Source organism: Geotrypetes seraphini, chromosome 10, assembly GCF_902459505.1.
Source record: "Geotrypetes seraphini chromosome 10, aGeoSer1.1, whole genome shotgun sequence".
NCBI classification, from domain to species: domain Eukaryota; kingdom Metazoa; phylum Chordata; class Amphibia; order Gymnophiona; family Dermophiidae; genus Geotrypetes; species Geotrypetes seraphini.
This window is the reverse complement of record NC_047093.1, coordinates 140925664-140951624: the sequence shown is the minus strand read 5'-3', so window position 1 is coordinate 140951624 and position 25961 is coordinate 140925664. Positions and strand designations below refer to the sequence as shown.

Sequence of the window (25961 nt, the reverse complement as noted above, 5' to 3'; positions counted from 1 at the left end):
ATATGTTTAATATGTTTTTCCCATTATTTTTAATACACTATTAACTAGTTCCTATTCTCCTATTTTAAATTTTTTTTTATTGTTAACCGGTCAGATATTTGCTTTATGATCGGGATATGAAAAACTAATAAACTTGAAACTTCCTCTGGGCCCCCTCGAGTAGCCCCACCGCCATCTGCAGGAAAAGACTGACCTGGCTGCTGATACCAGGAGCAAAAGAAAGACAAAAACTTTTCCACCATTAACTTATAATGAAAGGGTCTTTTGGGTGTGCAGATGAGTGTCCATGCCAATTTTCTATTACAAAATTATGACACCTGAGTCAGTTATTAGAATTGATACTCCCTGTGTTACGTCAGGGCCCTCAAAAGGAGGCGCCACCCTATAAAAGTGCCCCCTAAGGGTGTTCCTTCCAGCTGGAGCTCCCCAGTATGGAAAGTCGCCATTCATTTACCTTGTCTGTTTTCTTTTTTCGGGTTGGCAGAGAGAGCCGAGATAGAAAGGAGGAAGAAGGAGAACAAGGAGGAGTCCAGGGAGACCTACGAGACAGCCTTTCAGCACATCAGCAGCATTACGGGCGAAGAGGACTTGGACCTCCTGGTGCACAGGTTTATCGAAGGTGCAGCTGGGCTGGAGGTGGAAGGGTCATCTTTTGTTACTCCTTTGTGCGTTAAATCCTCAGGGAGTAGGGGCGTGCACAGGCCACAAAAGACCCGTGTCATAGACGGGTTCATGCTTGTGTAGCTCCGAGAGGAGAGTTGCTCTATAGTTTAGTTTTATGGCTGCCTTCGTCAGTGGGGGAGGGCTGGGAGGCAGAAGAGAGCCTTGTGTTTATTGGCGTGATGAGGTCTCGTAGGTGCGGCCCTTATATCCCCACATCTGTGTTTCCTTCTGCAGTGGAAGACCAGAACTTTGCCCTGTTCAATTTCGTCAACGAGCAGAATAACGAGACAGAGATACTGGAAGGACAGATCGAAGAGGTGAGAGCGAGGAACGTGGCTTGTTGGAGAGATACTAGGAGGTATGGTGCCCTCAATCACACCCCTCCTCTCCCTAGTTGAAGACCTTAACTCCTCCCCTGGAGTCTAGCATCTCCCGTCCCCTCAAACAAGATAGTATCTCCTTTTCACCTTTCTGCTACTCCAAAGGTGCCTAGTGTTTATTTATTTACATATTTATTCTCCACCTGCTGGTCATGATTGGATATATACCCACTCGTAAAGATTAACCACTACTGGTCTGAAGAAACTTGAAAGTAAATTAGCCTCCCCCCCCCCCACCTGCTCTCATCGGGCAGGAGGACATTCATGCACTCCTGCCCAACGGCGATTTGTTGGAAGCTTTTCCAAAACCCGGACAAAGTGCTGGATTTTGAAAAACCATCTGGACCCCCGTAGATGTCCTCAAAAGATGTCTGGGGACATCTGGTAGCCATAGGCAAAACCAGCCCTGCTTTGATAGGTTTCCTGGATGTCACCAGCTTCTGATCCATTTGCGGACAGGATGGAAGTCTCGGCTGTTGATGAATGTTTTGTTTTGCTTCCAGATCAAAGGAAAAATTGAAGCTTTCAAGGCCCAAGGGATGCGCGAGGATGAAGGGCACAATGCTCTCTTGCTTGAGATGGAAGAGAAAGAGCAGGTGGCCAGGTCACTGGCAAGCAGCTACGAAGAACATCTGAAAGGAATACTGAAAATTATAGAACAGTTGAAATTAGGTAGGAAAAGGAGGGACCGAGGTCCCAAGATCTTCCCACTCTGGACCAGTATGGGGACCTCAGACTTTTTACCTCATTGTCAGAGGGAGGTCTTGGTCTAGAGGCTTTGAGGCTGTTATACAGAGGTGGACTACCTCTCGGTGAGGGCTATGTGTGAACTGCAGACATTGTAGAGCCCAGAAGCTTCAGATACCCTTCTGCCTGATCTGAAGCTTCTCTGAAAGATTTCCCTTGGTAACATAGCAAGTGAGTACAAACAGACTCTGCCCATTGAAGTGCTCAGCTGCCTGTGAATTTCACCTCCTAGACACTATTGAGCCAAAAGAAACCGCCCTCCAGATTTCCTTCTTGTTTTCTTTAAGTGATTCTGATGGTGACTCTCTGTCTCATGCTAGTGGCAGTGATGTAGCAAGGATGGGGTAGGGAGCTCGGGGGTGCTGGAGTGGTCATAGGTCTGCGGTCCACTGGCTCCTGCCCCCTCTGACATCAACTTCCTGTTCTGGTGCGTGGTCCAGCAGAGTGCACAACTGATCTGTTCACCTTCCCACTGCCTGGAGGAGAGGGCTTCTCTGCCCTGAGTTCCCGCCCCGCCAGGTATGCCACGGGCTAGTGATAGGCCTTTAATTTCCCCTTTTGACCCAGGTCCTTCATATTCAAGACTCTTCCTGAGGAGGTCCTTGAAATTTAGTTGTTTGGCTTCATTCCACCAGATTTGCGCAATTGTGGTGGTGGGAGTTCTATAAAATCAACCCCGAATGTTCAAAAATCAACACTTAGAGGAAAGCGTCACCTGCGGTTGTGGGTTACATTTTCAGGGGTTATAATTAGTACAGCTTACAAGAGGTATATAGACGGGGGTTACAATGGAGGCACAATTGTCATTGCTGGGGTAGTAAGAGTGGATTCTTTGTCTATTTTAGCATTGTTAATAGTACGTGAAGTTAGGGCTGTTTCAGGAATTTCTTGAAAAGTATAGTTTTTATTTATTTTCTGAATGTCTTGTAGTCTGCGGTGGTCATCAGCAGGTTGGAGATCCTGGTATCTAGTTTTGCAGCTTGAGTGGCTAGGAGGCCGTCGTGTAGTTTAGATCGTTTTACTTCTTTGATCGGAGGAGGTATGAATGGGGAATGCGATTTTCTGTGTCTGATTGTGGATGCTTGGAAGAGACGGTTGTTTAGGGAATTAAATAGCATGCAGTAGAATTTGAATTTTATTCTTTCTTGGGTTGGTAGCCAATGTGAGTTGATGTAAGCTTCTGTGATGTGATCATGTTTTCTCAATGAGTAGATGAGTCTCAAAGCTGTATTTTGGATTGTTTGAAGTTGTTTGATCATAGTAGCAGGGCATGGGAGGAAGAGGATGTTGCAGTAGTCCAGCAGTCCTAGGATTAGGGATTGCACTATGAGCTGGAGTTGTGTTCTTTCAAAGAATTTCCGGACTAGTCTCAGATTTCTCATGATTGCGAAGGATTTCTGGATTGTTTTGTTTATTTGTGGTTGCGTGGTACAGCATCTGTCTATGGTCATTCCTAGTAGTTTTATGGTGGTTTGGATGGGGTAGTTGATTGAGTTGAGTTCTAAATTTGTTAAGGTTTGGATTTTGTCATTTTCGAAGAGGATGAATTTAGTTTTGTCTGGGTTGAGTCTGAGTTTGTGATCTTTCATCCAGGTCGTAACTGTTTCTAGTGTTCGATGTAGGATGTTTGACATGGTGGACTTAGGCTGGTCATATGGTATGAGGATGGTAATGTCATCCGCGTAGCTATAGGTGGTTATGCCTATATTGTTCAGATGTGTTCCGAGGGAGGCAGTGTATAGGTTAAAGAGGGTAGGGGATAGTGGGGAACTCTGTGGTACTCCGCAGGGGTTTGACCAAGGTACTGAATTTTCTTTGTTTGATTTTACGCTGTAGGTTCTGGATTTTAGGAAGCCTTCAAACCAAGAGTATACTTTGTCTGAGATACCTATTGCATCCAAGATTTGCAGAAGGATGTTATGATCAACAAGGTCAAATGCTGCAGTCAGGTCCAGTTGTATGAGAAGCATTTTTTTTCCTGTGCTGAGGTGTTGTCTGATTGTGTCCATAAGGGAGCCAAGAAGAGTCTCTGTGCTGAAGTTGGTTCTGAAGCCAGATTGCATGGGGTTATCCAGATAGATAGTGAGTAGTTTGGCTACTAGGCCTTCTGTAAGTTTGATGTATAGCGGTATTGAGGCAATAGGTCTGAAGTTGGATGGTTGGTCTGGTGGTCCTTTTGGGTCTTTTTGGATTGGGGTGATGATGATTTCGCTGAGTACAGTGGGGAAAAAGCCGTCTGTGAGCGTGGTTTGAATCCATTGTAGAAGTAGAGTACGGAATTTTATACTGGAGGTAGTAAAAAGATATGAAGGGCAGTGGTTGAAGTCACAAGAGGCGTGGCTGTATTTTTTTTTTTTATAATTTTGAATACATTACAATATCCAATAATTCAAAAAAAAAAGGAGAATCACATAAAAACAATACATAATCAAATCATACATACATAGTTCCTTTCAAGCCCACATTAATGGGGAGTATATCTTGCTATTTCTAATAGAATAAAGTTCAAGAAATATAAAGGACAATAATTCTTGGTTCATACTAATGAACCCTGAATCATTCCTTAAACTGGGATACTATTTATATTAATTCTCCTCATATTCTCAGCTAGGTGAAACAAATCTCATTTCTATTTCTTTTCTCTTGCAATTAAAAATTGTTGTAGTTGTATAGGATCCCAAAAAAAATATTCAATATCTTGTAACTTAATCAAGCATTTACAGGGAAATTTCAGGTAAAAGGATGCATCCAGTGCCAACACTCTATCCTTCAATTTCAAAAATTATTTCCTCCTCAACTGTGTGGTTCTGGATACATCCGGAAAAATCCTAACCAAATTCCCACAAAATTTCATTAACCTGTTTTTAAAATAAAGTCTCATTATCAACATCTTATCCATCTCGCTCATGCATGTTATTACCAGGGTGGACCGGCTCTGAATCATATCCTGTGTATCTTCCAAAAATTCAGTCAAATTTACCTCTGGTGTGGTCAGATGGTCCACCTCCTGGGCAGATTCAAGTTTTTTTGGAGGAATATAATAATAGTTATTTATTGGAAAATTCTCAGCATTGGTCATTCCCAGTACTTCTTTAAAAAACTTCCTTAATAAAATCTCAGGTGACAATAAATAAGTTACTGGAAAATTGACCAAGCGTAGATTTTTCACTCTATTCATGTTCTCCATAGATTCAATTTTAGAATGTATCACTGTAGAATCTTTAACACCTGATACCGAGACAGCTTGTAAATTATTACATTGCGTGGCTGTATTTTTTTGTAGAGATTGTTGAATTCGGACCATTGTATGATGGGGAATTGAGACCATGTTCTGTCTGCTGCAGTTGAATCTTTTTCTGTGGGGTGAATTGTGATTACATTTTGGTGGGATGGGGTAAGATTGAGGGTGGCTCTGGCGTTAGTTATTTTGTTCTTGAAGAGATCTGCTAGGAGGGTAGCTGAGGGGGGTGGGATATTGTTTGTGGTTGTGTAGGGTTTGGTGTCTGTTAGATCTTTTAAGATTTGGAATAGTTTTTTGGGGTCTTGGGTTTCTGTGCCTATAAGATTTGTGTAATGAGTTTTCCTTTTGGTCTTTAGTAGAAGTTTGTATTGTTTGTTAATTTTTTTCCAAGTAATTTTTGTTTGATCTAGGCTTGTTTTTCTCCATTTTCTTTCTAATCTTCTACACTGTCTTTTGAGTTGGAGCAGTTACTTGTCAAACCATTGGTCTGATCTTCTGTTGGTTCTGGTTTTGGTTTGTAGTGGGGCTAGTTCATCAGGGATGTTGGTGGACACATACTTCCAGTGAGAGATGAAGTTTTTTGGGTCGCAGTCTTGGATTGATTCATCTACTTTTGTCCAGAAGGTGGTTGGCTCAATATGTTTGCGTGAGGTGTATGTTATTTTTTTGGATTGAGGTGTGGTTTTGGTCTTGGTCCAGTTGATGTTGAAGTTGTAGGTGTAGTGATCTGACCAGAGGAATGGGGACCAGGTTCCGTTGGGAGTTTGAATTGCTGGGATGGATGGTTGGTGAGTCATGAATGCTGCAATGTCCAGTTGATGACCTTTTTCATGTGTGGTTTGTAGGTTTAGGATTTGGAAGGACAGGGCGGTGAGGAAAGATAGACAGTTATTTGCTGGTGTGGAAGTTGGGTCTTCTAGGTGAAGGTTTAGGTCTCCTAGGATAAGGTTGTATTCTGCTGTTAAGGAGTTTTGGTAAATTAAGTTTTCAAATTCAGGTCTCACTGTGGTCCAGTTGCCTGGCGTTATATAACAGAGCATGCAGTTTAGAGTGTTTTTGTTTGTTTTTTTTTTTATAATTCTTTATTCATTTTCATATTTTACATGAAGTGTACAAAATATTGAGTTACAACTAATGAATACACAATATCACTTTTATATCACATAATATTCTGAACAAATTTTTTTTATCCCCTCTCCCACCCCCCTTCAAGTACTTTCCAATCAAAATTAGAGTGTTTTTTAGTGTTGTGCTTGTGAGATGACAGGCGAGGAAGTCCATTTGCGGGGTGGATGTTTTTTCTAGTATGTTTAGGGTTAGGGAGTCCTTAATTATTATTGCTAGTCCTCCTCCGCATTTTTTCTTTCTGCAGGTTACTGTTATTTTGTACCCCTGAGGGCATACCTCAGTTATTCTAGGGTCTGTGTCTGAGGTTAATCAGGTTTCTTTGAGGAAGAGGCAGTCTAGGTTTTCAGTTATTATCCAGTTTTTTATGTGTTCTGTTTTGGGTCCTAAGGCTCTGATGTTTAAGTAGGCGCAGGTTAGGGAAGCGATGTCTGTTTGATGGTTATGAGGCGATTTACATTCAAAGAGGCCATAAAATCTATGGGAAAATACAAAAACAATAATTCTTTATCGGCACAGAAATGGATGGGTTTACGCTCTTTTGCCAGCAGATACTAACTTTGGCTTCAGAACAATCAGTCTTTTCTTAGTCTCCAGCAGGTGGAGTGGTAAGATTGTGCAGTCTTGTGCTGAGGTTTATTTTGGGCCTGTTGGATCTGGTTAGGGAATTTTTCTGGTCCCTTTTGCTGTCTGGATAGACCCTCTCAGGGGTCCTACACTTGAAAGGGTCGAGTCCCTCCCTCCATTTCCCCCACCTACCCAGATTTTATGTGTTTAGAGGAGCCTCAACTGTTTGCCTTACCACCGATACCGTCAAAATATATAGAAACGGGGCAAGCACTTTAAGCAAAAATATACTTAAAGGAGAGTGACTAAAGTAATGTTGCACAAATAAAAAAGTCACTACATCACAATTGCGACAATGTTACTATGTTGCTCATATAACATTCAATAGAACTCTGCTCAGAGACATGAAGGCAATTTGTTCCTCCTCACCACCCAATCATTGCAGTGTTCAAAAAATGTATATATATAGCCTTGCTTTCACTTGTATATTGCTAGCTATTACAGCTATGCTAAGCTTTCTAGCCAAGTAACAGAAGTTTGAAAAATAGTTTGAAAAACTTAACTTTAGAATTTGGCTGGTTCTGACGTGCCACGTTTCGACCCTGCGTCAGGGAACCGGCAGCAAGAATAATTACAATGGAGGTGAAAGCTCATGAAAAAACCACGAATGCGCTGAATTTTGCTGTACTTTAAAATGCTGTATCTCTAAAAGTGTACGCAAATGCCAGCACACCAGATGGAAACCACTGATACCGGCACAGACTACAGTTTAGAGTGCTTTATGGGGTCTGCTCTAACTTGAGCCAGTTGGCGAGCTGTGAAAAGTTTTTTAAAAAAAGACACAAGAAATAAACGGAGCATAAAGTGGTCCTTAGGCTGCCGTTTTTGTACGGTGTTGTGCGTGGGTTTTTGCCGCATTCAGTATGAGTGCTTCAAAAGTGCAGAACAAGTGCATTTTATGTGGGTGCCAAGTGGTGGATGGGGCTGGTGGATGCACAAAATGTTCCGGCCGCCTCAAGGGGGACTCTGCTTCTAGTGTCAGCATGTCAGGCTCCCCTTCCCGCTCTCCGGGTTCTGTCTTTTCACATGGAAACGCTGAAATCGGTAATTCTGGCCGTTCAGCCTGGGGAATTTTAGACTTTTCTCTCGACCTGACAGAGGCCTGTCTGCATGTTCCCATTTGATTCTCTCATCAACCTTCCTACGTTTTGCGATTTTGGGAGAGCATTATTAGTTTTGTGCGCTTCCTTTTAGTCTAGCTACAGTGACACGCACTTTCAACAAGTTTATGCTTGTGGTGGCAGCTGCCTTGTGCAACAAGGGCATTCTTGTGCACCCCTATCTGGACAATTGGTTAATAAGAGCAAAGTCGTTTCAGGAGAGTTCCCGGGTCACGGCTCGAGTTGTGGAGTTTCTCCAGTCCCTAGGCTGGGTGGTCAACCTGGTCAAGAGCCGGTTGACTCCGTCTCAATACTTGGAGTATCTCATTGTGCTTTTCGACACCAGCTTGGGGAGAGTTTTTCTTCCGGAGGCTAGGGCGTAAAAATTGCAGGTGAAGATTCACTCTCTGATGAATTGCCGATGTCCACTGGTGCAAGACTTTTTCTGCAGGTCTTGGGGTGCATGGTAGCCTCCTTGAAAGTGATCTGGTAGGCTTGGGCTCACATGCGTCCTCTTCAGTATGCGCTTCTTCGGCAGTGGTCGCCACAGATTCACAATCTAGACTCTCTGGTTCAGGGAGTGAGTCTCGATCAGCCTCAATGGACCGTGCTTCTCATGGACGTCAGTTTCCTAGGTTGAGGAGCTCAATGTCTTAATTACTCGGCTCAGGGCAGCTGGACACCGATGGAGGCGTCCTGGTCGATCAATGTTCTGGAGACCAGAGCTATTCAGCTAGTGTCAGTTGAGTTCCAGTCCTTGCTGGAGGGCAAGTCAGTTCGAGTTCTCTCAGACAATGCCACAGCGGTGGCATATATCATTTGTCAGGGGGACACCAAGAGTTGTCTGGTGGCGCTGGAGACCTCTCTGCTCATGGAATTGGCAGAGGCTCATCTTTGGGACATCTCGGCTTCCCACATTGCTGGTGTGGACAATGTCCAGGCAGTGGATCCCGGCGAGTGGTGTCTCGTGCTGGAAACCTTTGAGTTGATTGTTCGAGCCTGGAGTTGGCCAATCACGGATCTCATGTCCACGAGTATGAACGCCAAAGCACCGAGATTCTTCAGTCGGTTCAGGGATTGCCAAGCTGAGGGGCTGGATTCTCTTGTGCAAGCTTGGCTGACGAACAGCCTGCTGTATGTCTTTCCTCCATGGCCTCTGGTGGGCAAAGTTCTACTTTGGATTGACTGGTACGTAGGCCGCGTGATTGTCGTGGCTCCAGACTAGTCCAGGCGCCCGTGGTACGCAGATCTGGTTCGTGTGCTAGTGGCAGATCTTCTCCTGCTGCCCCTCTCGCCCGATCTTCTGACTCAGGGTCCCATTCCAATGTTCAATCCAGGTCCCTTTTGTCTTACAGCTTGGCTCTTAAAAGGGCTCACCTAAAGAAGGAATATTCAGATAGGGTGATCTCCACTCTCATAGGGTGTCAGAGAACCACTTCTCTGGCTTATGTCCGTTTTTGGCATCTTTTTGAAGAATGAGGTCGAATCAAAGGAGAATCAGGAATAAGACCTGCATGAAAATGTAGGCGGAAGATGACGCAAGCATAAGACCTGCATATATTGTAGGCGAAGACCCCTGTGATACCCCAAATAGTTATATTTCTAAGAGAGACATTATGCATATGAATTCAGACTTCTTAGCAGTCATTTTCCTCTCTGTCAGCAAAAGAGAGAGAGATTCACCTTTGCTCCAGAAACCAGCAGTCAGATTTCCTGATTGTGGCCTTATTGTTTTGGGACATGATATGATGTTCTCCTAAGAAGCACTAGCAAGAACAATGTAACTCAGGAAGGTGGGGGGTCTGTTCTCCGGAGTTATTAGCCTTAGTATTGGAAATACACCTGTCAGGGAAATATAGAAAGGTCAGTTTTGGTACCAGGTGACGTCACATTTCAGTATGGCTCCATGATAATTATATAGATCATCCATCCAATACAAATGACATATGTGACAACCAATGAGAAGTGAGTAACTAGGAGGTACCCTAATCTACTGATATAATGTATATAAGGGACATGCTGGATGGTATAAGAGATGGTAGGAGGAAGGAGGAGAGAAGCGAGAGGAGTCAGACCCAAAAGAACATCAGATTGCTATTTCGTATGTATGCATGCTATCCTTTGCAGCCAACATGCTGTACTTAGCTGTTTCATGTGAGTTGCCTTATGCTTATTACTAATAAACCTATCTTATTGTAACTGTCGCTGTCACGAGGTCTTTTATTATGGGCTGATGATATCGCAGCCAATCTTATCAAGAGTCATGTTCCGCGTGTGGTGTGGTTCCCCTTCGTGCTGCTTTGCCTCACATCCTGGAGATTCTGCAGGATGGCCTGGAGCGTGGCCTTGCCTGGTCCTCCCATCAGGTGCAGATTGCCGCTTTGTCTTCCTTTTGTGGTCTCTTTTGGTGTAAACATTTGGCCTCTTCTTTGGATGCAATTCTGTTCTTGAAGGCTGTGAAATTGCTCCGGCCACCAGTTCAGCCATCGGTTCCTGCCTAGGATCTCAATCTTGTTCTCTCCATGCTCATTCATCCTCCGTTTGAGCCTCTCGAGGCCTGTACGTTGAAGGACCTTACTGTTAAGGCAGTTTTCTTGGTGGTCATTACTTACTGAAATAGGTTTCAGAACCGCAGGCCTTTTAGAGTAGGCCTCCCTTCCTGGAGTTTTCTAGGGAACAGATAATGCTACGGCCAGATCCCTCCTTTCTTCCAAAGGTAGTCTCACCGTTTCATGTCAACCAGTCCTTGGTCCTCCTGGTCCTGGGGAGTCGGGAGGGCTCATTGGAGCAGAAGCAGTTGCACAAGTTAGATGTCTGTAGGGTCTTTCCTTTGCTCCAGAAACCAGCAGTCAGATTTCCTGACTGTGGCCTTATTGTTTTGGGGCATGATATCATGTTCTTCTAAGAAGGACACGGTACTACTCGAAAGGGTCCAGAGAAGAGCGACTAAGATGGTTAAGGGGTTGGAGGAGCTGCCATATATTGAAATATTAGAGAAACTGGGCCTCTTCTCCCTCAAACAGAGGAGATTGAGAGTGTACATGATTGAAACATTCAAGGTACTGAAGGGGATAGACTTGTAGATAAGGACAGGTTGTTCACCCTCTCCAAGGTAGGAAGAACGAGAGGGAACTCTCTAAAGTTGAAAGGGGTTATATTCCGTATGAACGTAATGAAGTTCTTCTTCACCCAGAGAGTGGTAGAAAATTGGAACGCTCTTCCGGAATCTGTCATAGGGGAAAACACCCTCCAGGGATTCAAGACAAAGTTAGACAAGTTCCTGCTGAACAAGAACATGCGCAGGTAGGGCTAGTCTCAGGGCGCTGGCCTTTGACCAGAGGGCCGCCGCGTGAGCGGACTGCTGGGCATGATGGACCTCTGGTCTGACCCAGCAGCGGCAATTCTTATGTTCTTATATTCAGCGGACCCAGGTGTTTCGTAAGTTGGACCGTCTTTTTGTCCTCTTAGTGGGTCCTCGCAAGGGGGACGGTGCTTCCAAGGGTACCATTGCGCACTGGATCAATGAGGCTATTACATCGGTGTACCTTCTCCAAAAGAAGCCTGTTCCAGAATTTCTCAAAGCTCATTCTATTCGGGATCAAGTAGCTTCTTGGGCTGAATTTTCTCTTGTACTTCCGGTGGATACTGTAAAGCTGCGGTTTGGTCGTCTCTTGTTCAATACTACCGTGTGGACATTCAGGTGCATCGGGACGCGGTGTTCGGTGAGCGTGCTCATGTGGCAACTCTTCGGAGGTCCCACCCATGATGGGTACTGTTTTGCTATGTTCCATCCATTTCTGTGCTGGTCTGGAGGGACGCTAAAGAAGGAGAAATTAGGTCCTTACCTGCTGATTTTCTTTCTTTTAGTCCCTCCAGACTGGCACAGACCCCACCCTATGATTTTGTTTGGTGTTTTTGTGAAGAGTACGTTTTTTTTCTGTGGGTTTATTTGGTTGTGTTCGTTTGTTGGGAGAGTTTAAAGAGCAGTGGCATTTGGTTCCGCTGGTTTAGCTGGCAAACTGTGGGGCGTTCTGAAAGGTTCTTGTTCTAATCAGTATTCAACAGTGTTCCCTGGTCCAATTTTGGACTATTCCGTTGTTTTCTCCATGTGAGTGTGGAGTTGTTCATACTTGTTCAGCTTAGTGGTTTTCTGCTTGGCTATTCGTAAAGACTGAGTGTAAGAGGGACTGCACAGCCCACTTGTACTGTAGCCAAAAGTTAATGACTCAGTCTCCACCTGCTGGCAGAGGAGTGTAAACCCATCCATTTCTGTGCTGGTCTGGAGGGACTAAAAGAAAGAAAATTAGCAGGTAAGGACCTAATTTCTCCTGAAAATATCATCATAACATGAATATTACAAAAAGTCGTATAAAAAAGTGAACCTGCTGGGACAGATAAGGAAAATGGTTTGGCACCTGATTTGTAACTCGTTCTGAGCTTTGGAAGGACGGGTTAAAAAAAAAAAATCAAATAAATACGAGAAATGTAAATAAGACATTCTGTAAAGGGTACGCTTACAGCAGCATTAGGCGTTGTAAGGCGCCTCCATGGGTGGGATAATGACAGTCTTTCTGGAGGTGCCCTTAGGCGCCTTCATTTTTTTAAAGCTGAGTTTTAATTGGTTTTTAATTGGCACTGCCAATTAGTGTGCTGACTAAACCCAATTAAATTAGGCAGCAGTAGAGCGCCTTCCTCCGCCTAGCTTCAGGTGCAGTTCTTAGAATCGGGCTCTAAGTGCCAGAGCCTGAATATGGCCCAGCAGCCCAAAAAATTGCTGACCACCACGGCTGAATATTTATTCCTTAGCATATTTCTTCATCCTTTGAGAGATGCATCTCTTTGCAAATTAGGCATATACTACTACTATTTATCACTTGAAAGACGTATGCAGCGCTGTACATTTTGACATTTAATAGATGGTCCCTGCTCAGAAGAGCTTAGAATCTAACTTGGACAGACAGACAAGACATATAGGGTTGGGGGATGCAGAACCCAAGGTGAGAGGAGTTAGGAGTCTAAAGTAGGTGGGCTTTTAACTGGGCCTTGAACACTGCCAGAGATGGAGCCTGCCGTAGGAATTCGGGCAGCTTGTTCCAAGCATACGGCTCCGTTTCTTGGGGGGGAGGGTTTTTTCCAATGCTTCGGTTTCCTTCTGAGCTTGATCACAGCTTGGCTTGATAATCGTCTTTTTTTTAACATCTGTTAGGGCAACATTTGAGGTCACTGGGGGCTCCTTTTACTAAACCACAGCAGAGCTTTTTACCGTGGGCTGGTGAGGTAAATGCTCCACCTTCATTCAGTTCCCTTGAGTGTTGGAGCATTTGCCTCGCCAGCCCGCAGTAGAAACCTCTACCATGGCTTTGTAAAAGCCAGCTTAGGCTTTTGTAATTTCTTGTTCTGTGAAGAGTTTAGAAATGAATCGCAATTTTGGGGTTTTAGGTTGCATGACACGTGTCCTTTTTAAAACTGTGTAGTGAAAAACATCAACTGTAACACTCTCCGAAAAGTGATCCATGTGGCCTGCAGGATGGTGGAGGCACGGGACCACCAGCTCATCAGGAGGGAACTAACGGTTGGACGACAAAATCCACCAGACACCATGGGAGTAGGACCTTGCGGAGAATCTAGACAGACAGATGAGGAGGAGACCCGACAGAACCTGGAGGAGGGACTTGAGGACTGCGCCACCGACACAGACCTGAGACCAGAGAGACAGTTGAGGAAGGGGAGATCTGCTATCGTAGTGGGAGACTCAATCCTGAGAGGAGTGGACAGTCACATAGCTGGAGGGAGAGAGGACCGTCTAGTGACATGTCTCTCGGGGGCAAGAACAAAGGACGTCATCGACAGAGTTGAGAGTATCCTGGAAGGGGCCGAGACCGAGGAGACAGCTGTAGTAATCCATGTTGGAACTAACGACATCAGCAGGAGGGACTACAACAGGACTGCACTAACTGATCAGTTCAGGATCCTGGGGAGGAAACTGAAACTGAGGGCAAGGAAGATAGCCTTCTTGGAGATCCTGCCAGTACCGAGAACGGACGCAAGGAGGCAGAGCGAACTACAAGCAATAAACGGTTGGCTCAGGAGATGGTGCGAAGAGGAGGGTTTCCTTTTTGCACGGAACTGGACAACTTTCTTGGGAAAGAATAAGCTCTACAGGAGAGATGGACTGCACCTGAGCACGACTGGGACGAGGATGCTGGCACGCAACGTCCAGAGCGTCATAGATTTGGTTTTAAACTGAGAAAGAGGGGAAAGCCGACAGTCGATCTGACACATCGGACAAAAGTATCAAGTAAGGATACTGAGCAAGGACATTGTAAAAGAGGGCTCGGGACTGAGTAGAAATTTTTGGAAAAAGGACCTAAGGATGCATTACAGGGGCCCAGGGCCATGGACATGGAGCGAGGACATTGTAAAAAAGGGATCGGGACTGAGAAGGAACTTTTGGAAAAAGAACCTAAGGATGCAATGCAGGGGACCCGGGCCAAAGATATTGAGCAAGGACACTGTAAAAGAGGGCTCAGGACTGAGTGGGAACTTTTTGAAAAAGGACCTAAGGGAGAATTGCAGGGGTCTAATGCACGAATAAAACTGGCAAGCAGCACTAATAGAGAACAACGGAATCCAGAGGGACAACCAAAAACAGGGAAACAAGCTGAGGACGAAACAGACACACCACAGGAGGAGGATGACCGAGACGAGGCTTGGGGTCTGGCAACTCACGAGGGGGACGCCAGGAGCGCCAAACCACGAGGAAAAACAGCAAGAAAGGCGAACAAACGGGACTTACTTTGCCTATACACTAATGCTAGGAGCCTAAGGGCTAAAATGGGAGAGCTGGAAGTCCTAGCCAGCAAAAAGGGCCTAGACATAATTGGAGTCACAGAAACGTGGTGGACTGATGACAATGAATGGGATGTGGCTTTACCAGGATTCAAACTCTACAGGAGAGATAGGTCACACAAAAAGGGTGGAGGAATAGCGCTATATATAAAAGATTCCATACCTTCAACCAGGATGGAAACAACAGTAAGGGCGGGCGACTTGGAATCACTATGGGTTAAGCTACCAGAAGGAACTGGAGCAGACATAAAATTGGGTCTGTACTATCGCCCACCTGGACAAACGGAAGAAATCGACCAGGATCTGGAGGCTGAACTGAGGCAGGTATGCAAAAGCGGAAGTGTGGTGGTGATGGGAGACTTCAACTACCCGGGAATAAACTGGAGTATTGGGCACTCAAACTGCATGAGGGAGACCAAATTCCTGGAGGTCACGAGGGATTGTTTCATGGAACAGCTGGTCACGGAACCAACACGGGGTGATGCCACTCTTGACCTAATCCTCAACGGACTAGGGGGACCCGCTAAGGAGGTGGCGGTACTAGCCCCACTAGGAAACAGCAATCACAACACGATTCAATACAGTCTAGAAATTGGATCATCAAAGGTGAAAAGAACTACAACGACTGCACTTAACTTCAAAAAAGGGAATTATGATGCCATGAGGAAAATGGTGGGAAAGAAACTCAACGACAGCGCAAGGAAGATGGAGTCCGTAGAAAATGCCTGGACAAGGGCACAGTGCACAAAGCACAGAACTTGTGCATCCCCAAGTACAGGAAAGGGTGCAAAAAAAATAGAACAAAAAACCCAGTTTGGATAACAAATGCAGTGAAAAAGGCGATAAGTGACAAGAAAGCATCATTCAAAAAATGGAAAAAGGACAAAACAGAGGAGAACCAAAAGGAACATAAAAAACACCAAAAGGAGTGTCACCGAGTGGTTAGGAAAGCAAAAAGAGAATATGAAGAGAGACTGGCGGGGGAAGCAACAAACTTCAAATCATTCTTCAGGTACGTTAAGGGGAAGCAACCAGCAAGGGAGGAAGTGGGACCCTTGGATGATGGGGACAGAAAGGGAGTGGTAAAAGAGGAAAAGGAGATAGCTGACAGGCTAAATAAGTTCTTCACGTCAGTTTTCACGAGGGAGGACACAACCAACATTCCGGAACCCGAGGAGATCGTAAAAGGAGAGCAGGATGAAAATCTGGTCCAGCTAGAGGTGAGCAAGGTGGATGTCCTCAGGCAGATAGACAGGCTAAAGAGCGACAAATCGCCAGGTCCGGATGGCATTCACCCAAGGGTACTCAAGGAACTAAGGAACGAAATAGCTGAGCCACTTCGACAAATATGCAACCTATCCTTAAAAACTGGAGAGATTCCGGAAGACTGGAAAATAGCAAATGTCACGCCCATCTTCAAGAAAGGCTCAAGGGGAGACCCAGGAAACTACAGGCCAGTGAGCTTGACCTCGGTCCCGGGAAAGATGATGGAAGCACTGATTAAAGACAGCATCTGGGAACACATCGACAACTATGGGCAGCTGAAGTCGAGCCAGCATGACTTCTGCAAGGGCAGGTCATGCCTCACGAACTTATTATACTTCTTTGAGGGGGTAACCAGCCAGGTGGATAAAGGGGAATCCATAGATATCATTTACCTTGACTTCCAAAAAGCCTTCGACAAGGTGCCACACGAAAGACTACTAAGGAAGCTATGGAACCACGGGGTGCAAGGGGAGGTCCACCGATGGATCAAAAACTGGCTGGCGGACAGGAAACAGAGGGTTGGAGTAAAGGGTCATTACTCGAACTGGCAACGGGTCACGAGCGGAGATCCACAGGGGTCAGTGCTGGGACCGCTCCTATTCAATATATTCATTAACGACCTGGAGGCAGGAACAAAATGTGAGGTTATTAAATTTGCGGATGACACCAAACTATATCGCAAGGTCAATAACATGGAGGACTGCGAAGATCTCCAAAAAGATCTGACAATACTGGAAAAATGGGCCAAAAAGTGGCAAATGAGTTTCAACATAGGGAAATGCAAGGTCATGCATATAGGGAAAAAACCCCGATGTTCACTTACAAAATGGGGGGATCAGCGCTAGGGGTGAGCGACCTTGAAAGAGATCTGGGAGTGATGGTAGACACAACATTGAAAGCATCGGCGCAGTGTGCAACAGCCTCAAGGAAAGCAAACAAAATGTTGGGTATCATTAAGAAGGGTATCACGACCAGGACGAAGGAAGTCATCCTGTCACTGTATCGTGCTATGGTACGCCCGCACCTGGAGTACTGTGTTCAATTCTGGTCACCGTACCTCAAGAAGGACATGGAGGTACTTGAGAGAGTCCAAAGAAGAGCAACTAAGCTAATAAAGGGCATGGAGGACCTCTCATATACTGACAGATTGAAAAAGCTAGGGCTTTTCTCCCTGGAAAAGCGGAGACTTAGAGGAGACATGATAGAAACCTTCAAGATCATGAAGGGCATAGAAAAAATAGACAGGGACAGATTTTTCAAATTATGGGGATCAACAAGTACAAGGGGGCACTCAGAGAAATTGAAAGGGGAGAGGTTTAGAACAAATGCCAGGAAGTTCTTTTTCACACAGAGGGTGGTAGATACATGGAACGCGCTACCGGAGGATGTGATAAACAGGAGCACGCTGCAGGGGTTCAAAGAAGCTTTGGATAGGTACTTGGAGGACGAAAGGGATTGAGGGGTACAGATAAGAGTAAAGGTAGATTATAGGGATGGGATTAAAGGTAAGTTATAAAATTAATCAGGGACCACTGTTCAGGCACTAGGCCTGATGGGCCGCCGCGGGAGCGGACCGCTGAGCAAGATGGACCTCTGGTCTGACTCAGCAGGGGCAACTTCTTATGTTCTTATGTTGGCATCAACCTATTTGGATTACTGTAACAGTTCACTAGCCGATCTCCTGTTCAGACTTGCTGCGACACTGCAGGTTGTTTCAATGTAGCTGAATGAATGGCGTTTGATGGAGCCCAGATGCGTTTCTGTCTCTCCTTTGGCCCGTCACTGCCCATATCCAATTCAAGATCCTAGATTTTAGCTTTTCACATTTTACAAGGGTTTGTCCTCTTCCTTTTCTGTGTTCCAGCCAAATACCTTTTTTGTTGATTCATACTCTTTAAGATCAGGCAGCCAGCCAGGATTAGAGCAGAGTGCTCTTCAGTCCCGGCCCCTTTTCGCTGGAATAAATTTCCAAATGAGTTTAGGCATGCTGAGATTACTCAAAGTTTTCCCAAAAGAGCAAGGTCCTGACTCTTTCAAGAATGACTAGTTTCCTGCTGTTTCTTTCTACCTATTGCTTTGTTTCGTTGAGTTTATTTTCAGTGTATTTTTATCAGGATTGTCTCCAGCTTACCTTTTTCCTCATTTTGTGTTGCATAGACCATCAAGAGAAACTAGAAACTTCTACTTATTTGCTTATCCCAAAATGAATGGGTGTAGATATAAGACCTTCTTAGATAGGACCCTAGCATTTCAAACTGGTAGGCAACAATCTTGGTTAGATAAATGTATTCAGCAAGCTATGTTATCCTATTGTCATCAGTTTTCGGAAATTAATTAAGACCACTTTATTCGATAAGTTTATTACTTAGTGAGTTTTATTATTGAAATTCTATTTTACAAATATTTGTATTTTTGTACTCTATTATTGTATTTTGCTGATTGTCCAGCTCTTTTTAGTGTAAACTGCCTAGAACTTTTGGTTATGGCGGTATAAAAGACTAAAGTTATTATTATTATTATTAGGAATGGATCTCCTTTCATATAAGGAAAGGCTAAAGAGGTTTGGGCTCTTCAGCTTGGAGAAGAGACGGTGGTCTTCAAAATCCTAATGGGTAGATGAGAATTGGTTGTTTACTGTTTGAGAAGTACAAAGACTAGAGGCATTCAATGAAGTTATATGGAAATATTTTTAAAACAAAGAGGACATTTTTTTTCACTCGACAAAACAGTAAAACTCTGGGACATGTTTCTGAAGAATATGGTAAAAGCAGTTAATGTGCTTGGGTTTAAAACAGGTTTAGACAAGTCCATCATCTTCTATTAAGATGGACTTGGGAAATCCACTACTTATTCCTAGGATAAGCAGCATTAAATCTGTTTTACTCCTTGGGATCTAGTTAGGTACTTGGGACCTTGGTTGGCCACTAATGGAAACAGGACACTGGGCTTGATGGACCTTCAGTCTGACCCAATATGGCAGCTCTTATGTTCTTATGTGAATCAAGCATAGGACAATCGAACCATTGTAACATCACTGATGAGGTTGGTCTTAGGCATTGGTGGAATGAAGCATTATGACATCACAATCTCAGCTCTGGATTGTTGCAACTCTTTGGCTTTTTGCCTGGTTCTTGGGACCTGGATTGGCTACTGTTGGAAACAGGATACTGGGCTTGATGGACCTTCAGTCTGTTCCTGTATGGCAGCTCTTATGTGAGCCACGTCTAGGACAATTGAGCCATTGTGACATCACTGATGAGATTTGCTCTTAGGCATTGGTGGAATAAGGCATTATGACACCACAATCTCAGCTCTGTAATTTGCTACTCTTTGGGTTTCTGCTTGGTACTTGGGACCTGGATTGGCCACTGTTGGAAACAGGAGACTGGGCTTGATGGACCTTCGGTCTGCCCCCGTTTGGCAGCTCTTATGTTCGTATGATGAAACATTGGCATTACAAACAGGGCGGTTAGCAGCTTGCTATCATGTTTTTGCGTGGTGGTTTTAAAGAAAGGTGTGCTCTGCCTGTTATCTGTGCCTGATTACATGTAACAGATTTTGTTGGAGATGTGTGCTTGCGTGTTTATGTAGCTGTGTATGTCAATTGCATGTTTGTGTGTATATATGCAGGCCATGTTCGTCCCAGAATTTTTGCCAGCCAAGTGGGGGGACCATTGCCCAGAATTATGTTAAGTTAAACAGGTGGTTAATGAAATCACAAGGTTCCAGGGCGGACACCACATGTGCAGAGACCATTTACTCGTGTATTTTGTGTCTAGATGCTGTTGATATGTTTTGGGGTCCTGTGTATTCAAATTGTCTAACTATCTGTGTTCCTGTTCTTCCTCTTCCCCCCAGGCATTGATGCCACGTTTCGGAAGCTTCACTGTGACCAGGGTACGCTGGATGAAATGTTGGGTGCTGGAACCCTAAGGGATAATGTCATTATGCAGTACCTGGGCCTCATTGAGTACAAAACCAACGAGCTCCTGGCAGCCAGATCTTTCCTCGACTCCAAGGTACGGTACAATAGAGAGATAGAGAGCAGTTGTGGGAAAAAGGGGGAGGGAGAGAGGAAGAGAGCGAGAAGGAGCAGAGAGTGAGAGAGATGGAACAGTGATGGAGGGAGAAAGAGCCGAGAGCAAGAGAGACAGGGCAGGGATGGAGGGAGTAGGAGCAGAGAACAAGAGAGGCATGGCAGGAATAGGAGGGGAGTAGAGAGCCAGAGAGACGGGGCAGGGATGGAGGGAAAATGAGCAAAGAGTTAGAGATAGAGACGGGGCAGGGTTGGAGGGAAAAGGAGCAGAGCCAGAGAGACAGGGCAGGGATGGAGGGAAAAGGAGCAGAGAGTTAGAGATAGAGACGGGGCAGGGATGGAGGGAAAAAGAGCAGAGAGTGAGAGATAGATGGGGCAGGGTTGGAGGGAAAAGGATTAGAGAGTGAGAGATAGAGACGGGGCAGGGTTGGAGGGAAAAGGAGCAGAGAGCCAGAGAGACGGGGCAGGGATGGAGGGAAAAGGAGCAGAGAGTTAGAGATAGAAATGGGGCAGGGATGGAGGGAGGGAAAAGGAGCAGAGAGTGAGAGATAGACGGGGCAGGGTTGGAGGGAAAAGGAGCAGAGAGCCAAAGAGACACAGGGCAGGGATGGAGGGAAAAGGAGCAGAGTGTGAGAGAGACAGGGCAGATAAGAAGCAGAGAGAGGGCAGAGATGAGGGGGAGGGTCTGAGAGTTTGAGAGAATTTAACCACACAGAATATCTTTGTAACACATGTATACAGACTTATCATTTCAGTAAAGTTCCCTGAATCTGGTTTTCAAGTACTGTATATCAGTAAGAGATGTCCTCTGTAAATAATCCTAAAGCCTACTTGCTACCCCAGCCCCAAACGCAAGCTAATTTTTTACTTTAAAAGCCTCTCACTTTCTGCTTCTTTCCACCCCCCACCCAGAACTTCGACAAGCCCTACAGCTCTGAGGAGACAGCCCTGCTCCTGTTGGGTCAGATGAAAGAAACAACCCGACGGATCTCTGATATCTCCCAGCTCCCATCCACAGGGTGAGGAAGAGCCAACCACTAGCTACAAAGGGAACACCTGCAGCCACCGAACCTCTGAATACTCATAAACTCTTTCTGCATTTCTCTGAGGGTGGTTGTGTCCTTCAAGTGCCTCTTAAGCTGAGAGGTGCTACCCAGAATATTTGGGGTGGTTTAATGGTGAGGGATGGGCCTTTTGTTAGGGCCAGCTGTAGGCCGGTGTGAAAGCTGTGCTCAGCGGCAGTGATTGTGAGGGAGAAAGCACGTAGATGGTGGTGGGGTGCCGGTAGTCACTTCCTGTGCGGTTTTGTGGGTGCTAGGACCAGTCCAGGGATCTTTTCCACTTTTCAACCTCCCTTCAGATCTCGTGGAAAAAGGGAAACAGGTTGAATACAGCAGGGATATGGGTGACTACAGCTCTTGAGGGCTGTCACCTGAGGAATAGACCTCAGTAACACACCCTGGACTCCCCCCCCCCAATATATCCCCCAACATTTATTTCTACATACATGTACTCTTCCACCCTTTACTAACACCCCTTCCCATACCCCAAAAACATACACACCCCTTCCTACCCCATACAAATACACACACATATTCTGACATTCCTTCCCACCCCCTACTAACACATACACCCTGACACCCCCTACCACAAATATACCCTCTGCCACTCCCTGCCATCCCTTACTACCCCCTGCAACCCCTTACTAACATACATGCACACATACACCGTGACACCCCTTTCACAGACCCCAAAAACATACACACCCCTTCCCATCCCCTACTAACACCGCCCCCCCCTGGTTTCCATACTACAAAAACATATACCCTGACACTCCTTTCCACCCCTAACAAACACACAGACATATCCTGATATCCCATACCTCAGAAATATATACCCTGTCACCCATTCCCACCTCAAACACACACCCTCTTTGTCACCCCTTTCCAACCTCTACAAACACACAGATACACACAAATATTTTGAAACCCTTCCCATCCACTATTGTGCAATCATACCTGGTCCCCATGATTCCTTTGATTTCTTTAATGTGGCTATCACAGCGACATAGCGCTTTCCCTTCCTCCCTCTCCTAGGGAGGAGTGCGACAGCGATTCCGAGTACCTGGCAGTGGATCAGGAGGAGAGACCCCTAACGCAATCGGAGATTCGGGAACGGATCCTCAAAGGAGTAAGTTCATATCCCAGAGCTGATCCATTCAGACTGTAATGCATATGCTGCTTTTTGTGATATTGATAACATTGGGGGAGAGGGGTTTATCCTTGCCACAGTACCACGGGGGAGAAGTCAGAGACCCTGGGGAAAAATGCACAGGTAGATAAAATGATTAGGAAGCATGATGCGAGGGCAGGACTTGCATTTGTCTCCCAGGTTCTGCAGATTTTTGCGAAGAGGACAAGTGAAGGAGATAGGAATGGTTTCCTAGCACACAATCAGGTTAACTTGGTTCTAATCCCACCCCTGGTTTGAGGAGGGGGGAGTCAGGGATGTCCAACCTTCAGCCCCGTGAAATATTTTGTGCGGCCCCGGTCGAGGGCGATGCAGTGTTTACCTCTGCTGCCCCCGGGTGTTTACCGTTTTGCCGGCTCCCTCCTGTGTCTTGCTGCAGCGTTTGAAAGTTTCTGCGGCCCCAGAAACATTTTTTTCAGCCAATGCGGCCCAGTGAAGCCAAAAGGTTGGACACCCCTGCCCTAGACTGTCCACTCCAGAGGTGACCACAGGCTCGTTTTGTTTCTTCCCCCTGCGCTCTCCCCCATCGTTCCCTACAGGTGCGGAAGAAGGAGTTAAAGGAGCCAAAACCGATGGTCGAGTCGACCTTGATGAAGGGCACCTTCAGCTCCATGCAAAAGCAGCGCCCACTAGAAGCCTGATGGGAGAAGGGGAAGACATGGGGTGAACCCCCTCACCCGGAATCTCTACAGGTATGTGCAAAGGTGAGGGGTAGGAGGGCAGTTCCCCTTCCAGTCTATGTTCCAGGGAGTAAGATCTGGCTTCTGCTCCCCTATACCTCACAAGCGTGCAAGGTGTACCCAAATGTTCATTCAATATGACCTGATTTTACCCTTAAAAATTGACATGAGTCTAGATGCTGATGATATTTATGCCTCTTACCCTACTTTTCAAAGGAACTAAAGGCTCGATATCCAGTGCTATGTAACCCAGTAACCGCTGAAAATCCTGGCAGACCACTGTGGGTCTATCCAGTCAGTGCCAAGGCTGCCTGGGGTGTAGTCAGGGCCATGCCTGCAGTTACCTGGGTACCACTGTTGAAGAGAAGCAGTGCCCGGGTAATTCTCAGCAACCTCCAGTATTCTGCGTGCATTTCCAGTGTAACAGAAGCCTGCCTGAGAGGAGGGACAGGGATAGAGTTCCAGATGTCTGGATTTCCCCAGACATGTTTTCCTTTTGAGGACATATCCGGGGATCCGGACGGCTTTTCAAAACCCGGCACTTTGTCCGTGTTTTGAAAAGCTTCCTCAAATCGCGTGAGGCAGAGAGGAAGTCCACGCTTGTGCAGATGCCACGTGGCACGCGTGACGACATGCATGGTATTTTGCATGCACGGACTTCCTCCGTGCCCGACAAGATCAGGCAGCAGGGGATGGGGCTAGGGCAGGATTAGGGCATTACAGGGCAGGGATGGGTGGAACTGGGGGCGGGTCTAGGGGGTCCGGATTTTCCAATTGGAAAATCTGGCAACCCTAGAAAGGGACTGTTTCATAGACCCTGCGCTGATGGTCACTGTGCAGATCCTTTTTTCTTAAATTCTTTATTCAGTTTTAACTCTTGCAACAAGTGTACAAAATTCAATCAAATAATTCATACAAATCACTTGACATTCTAACAATTATTGTCAAATGCATATAAAAAAGATCCCTCCCCCACCCATCCCATTCATCAGGAATAAACCCATGAAATCACATAACATACCTCCCCATCCCCACATTAAATATAGTCCTGTGTAATAAAAAGGTGTCCAAGGTGTCTAATCATTAGAATATGCAATCAATGGCCCCCAAATCTTTTTGAAACTATTATAATTTCCTTGCTGTATAGCAAGCACTCTCTCCATTTTATAAATATGACAAACTGAATTCCACCAAAAGGTATAATTAAGTTTAGTATAGTCCTTCCAGTTTCCAGTAATATGTTGAATGGCAACCCTCGTCAGTATTAACAAAAGTTTATTGTTATTTGCTGAAATTTGACTCTTGAATCTCATAGACGTTCCAAATAAAATAGTATCATAGGATAGGGCAACATGATTTTCTAACACTGAATTAATTTGGGACCAAATTAACTTCCAAAAGGCATTGACAAAGGGACAGAAAAAAAGTAAATGATCTTAGAGTCCCAGCATCTAAATTACAGTGCCAGCATCTATTACACTGTGCAGTAGAGAATGACACGGTGGCGGTTTACCCGCGGCCACCGCATTTTAGCCGCGGGTCACCCGCCGAAAACAGGGAAGAAAACTAGCAGTCGCTGCGGCGACGGGGACAAGGCCATTCACCGCCCGCGGGGCGGTGAATGGTCTTGTCCCCCGCAGTGAGGCATGAAGGATCGCGCGGTCCCCGCAGCTCACACCCGCCCGCCCAATCGATTCCAGTGTCCAGCCAGCTCTCTCCCCTCTCCTCACCCCAGTCCGCAGATCCTCCTCCTCGGCGACCTGCACGCTACCAGAGAGCCGCGCACACCCGCCGCTGCTCAGCCTCGATCTTCTGCTCTGACGCAACCGGAAACAGGAAGTTGCAGCAGAGCAGAAGATCGAACACTGAGCAGCCGCGCGTGTGCAGCTCCCTGGGAAAGCGCGCAGGTTGCCGAAAAAGAAAACCCACAAACCAAGGTGAGGAGAAGGGAGAGAGCCGGCCAAACACCAGGATCGACCAGGTAGGCAGGTAGTGGCCGCGGGGACCGTGCGATCGCTAGTGTTCCCAGCTCAAATTGGAAGGAGGGAGTGAAAGGAAAAAGGCTTATATGGATGCAGCGGGGACGGTGACGGGGCGGTGAAAGGGATGGCGGTGACGGTGACGGGGCGGTGAAGGGATCGGCGGTGACGGGGCGGTGCAGAGGATGGTGGGCCGGTGACGGGGCGGTGACGGGGACAGATTTTTTCCCCGTGTCATTCTCTACTGTGCAGATCCAAAGAGAGGGGGGAGGAACCCTGTTTCTTTGACCACCTGTATTGGTAATAGGACCCCATTTGGGGGCTACATGCTAAGGGTGGGGTGCAAAATCCTTCCTCCCCCATCCCCATGCTTGGAAACCCTCCCTCTCAGCTGGGGATGGTGTAAAGATGTGGTTGGGCCACCAGGTGGCAGTGGAACTCCAGGAACAGGGGAAAGTTTCCCTCCTAGGAGCCAACGCAGATTTTGGGTGGGGCTTCCGCCAACCAGTTCTCAGTAGGACGCTGGTACGAGCAGCCTAGGGGTTAGTACAGTGGCCTGAAAACCAGCAGAACAGTCCAGTTCCCACTGCTGCTCTTTGTGACCCTGGGCAAGTCACTTTAACCCTCCATTGCCCCAGGTCCAAAATAGGTCCTGTATATAATATTGTAACCCATCCCCCTCCCCTTTCCCTCATACTAAAGAGTGCCCCTTTTCCCGGTCCCATCACTGGTGTTTATTGAAGTGGCGGAGGGGGAGAGGAAGGAACTAGAAGCACAGGCATGCCACACCCAGATTGCTCTAGAAGAAAGATGCCATCATGCAGGCGCCTGAGCTGACTTCACCCTTGCTCGGTGTGGTGTCATAACGACTACAGCCTCAAGCATGTACCCAGGTCCGGAGAGTCCTTGGTTGTAGCTGGGCTTCTTACAGACTTTAGAACTAGAAATCCCAGCTGTAAGGGAGAAGGGGGTTGGTAAAACCAAGACCGGATAGCACTGCAGAATTCCCCTGACCCAG

General features: G+C 46.1%; 1 protein-coding gene across 6 annotated transcripts in view; it reads left to right on the top strand.

Moving 5' to 3' along the window:
- Positions 1–25961, top strand: part of CCDC114 (coiled-coil domain containing 114) — an 86439-nt gene that overhangs the window by 47572 nt on the left and 12906 nt on the right. For all 6 annotated transcript variants that reach the window (XM_033961655.1, XM_033961656.1, XM_033961659.1 and 3 more), the window contains 7 exons: positions 485–619; positions 898–980; positions 1547–1715; positions 19857–20017; positions 20947–21053; positions 22131–22224; positions 22824–22976. In XM_033961655.1, coding sequence (XP_033817546.1) covers positions 485–619; positions 898–980; positions 1547–1715; positions 19857–20017; positions 20947–21053; positions 22131–22224; positions 22824–22925 — 851 coding nt within the window. In that variant the 3' untranslated portion in view covers positions 22926–22976. The remainder of the gene's footprint in view (positions 1–484; positions 620–897; positions 981–1546; positions 1716–19856; positions 20018–20946; positions 21054–22130; positions 22225–22823; positions 22977–25961) is intronic.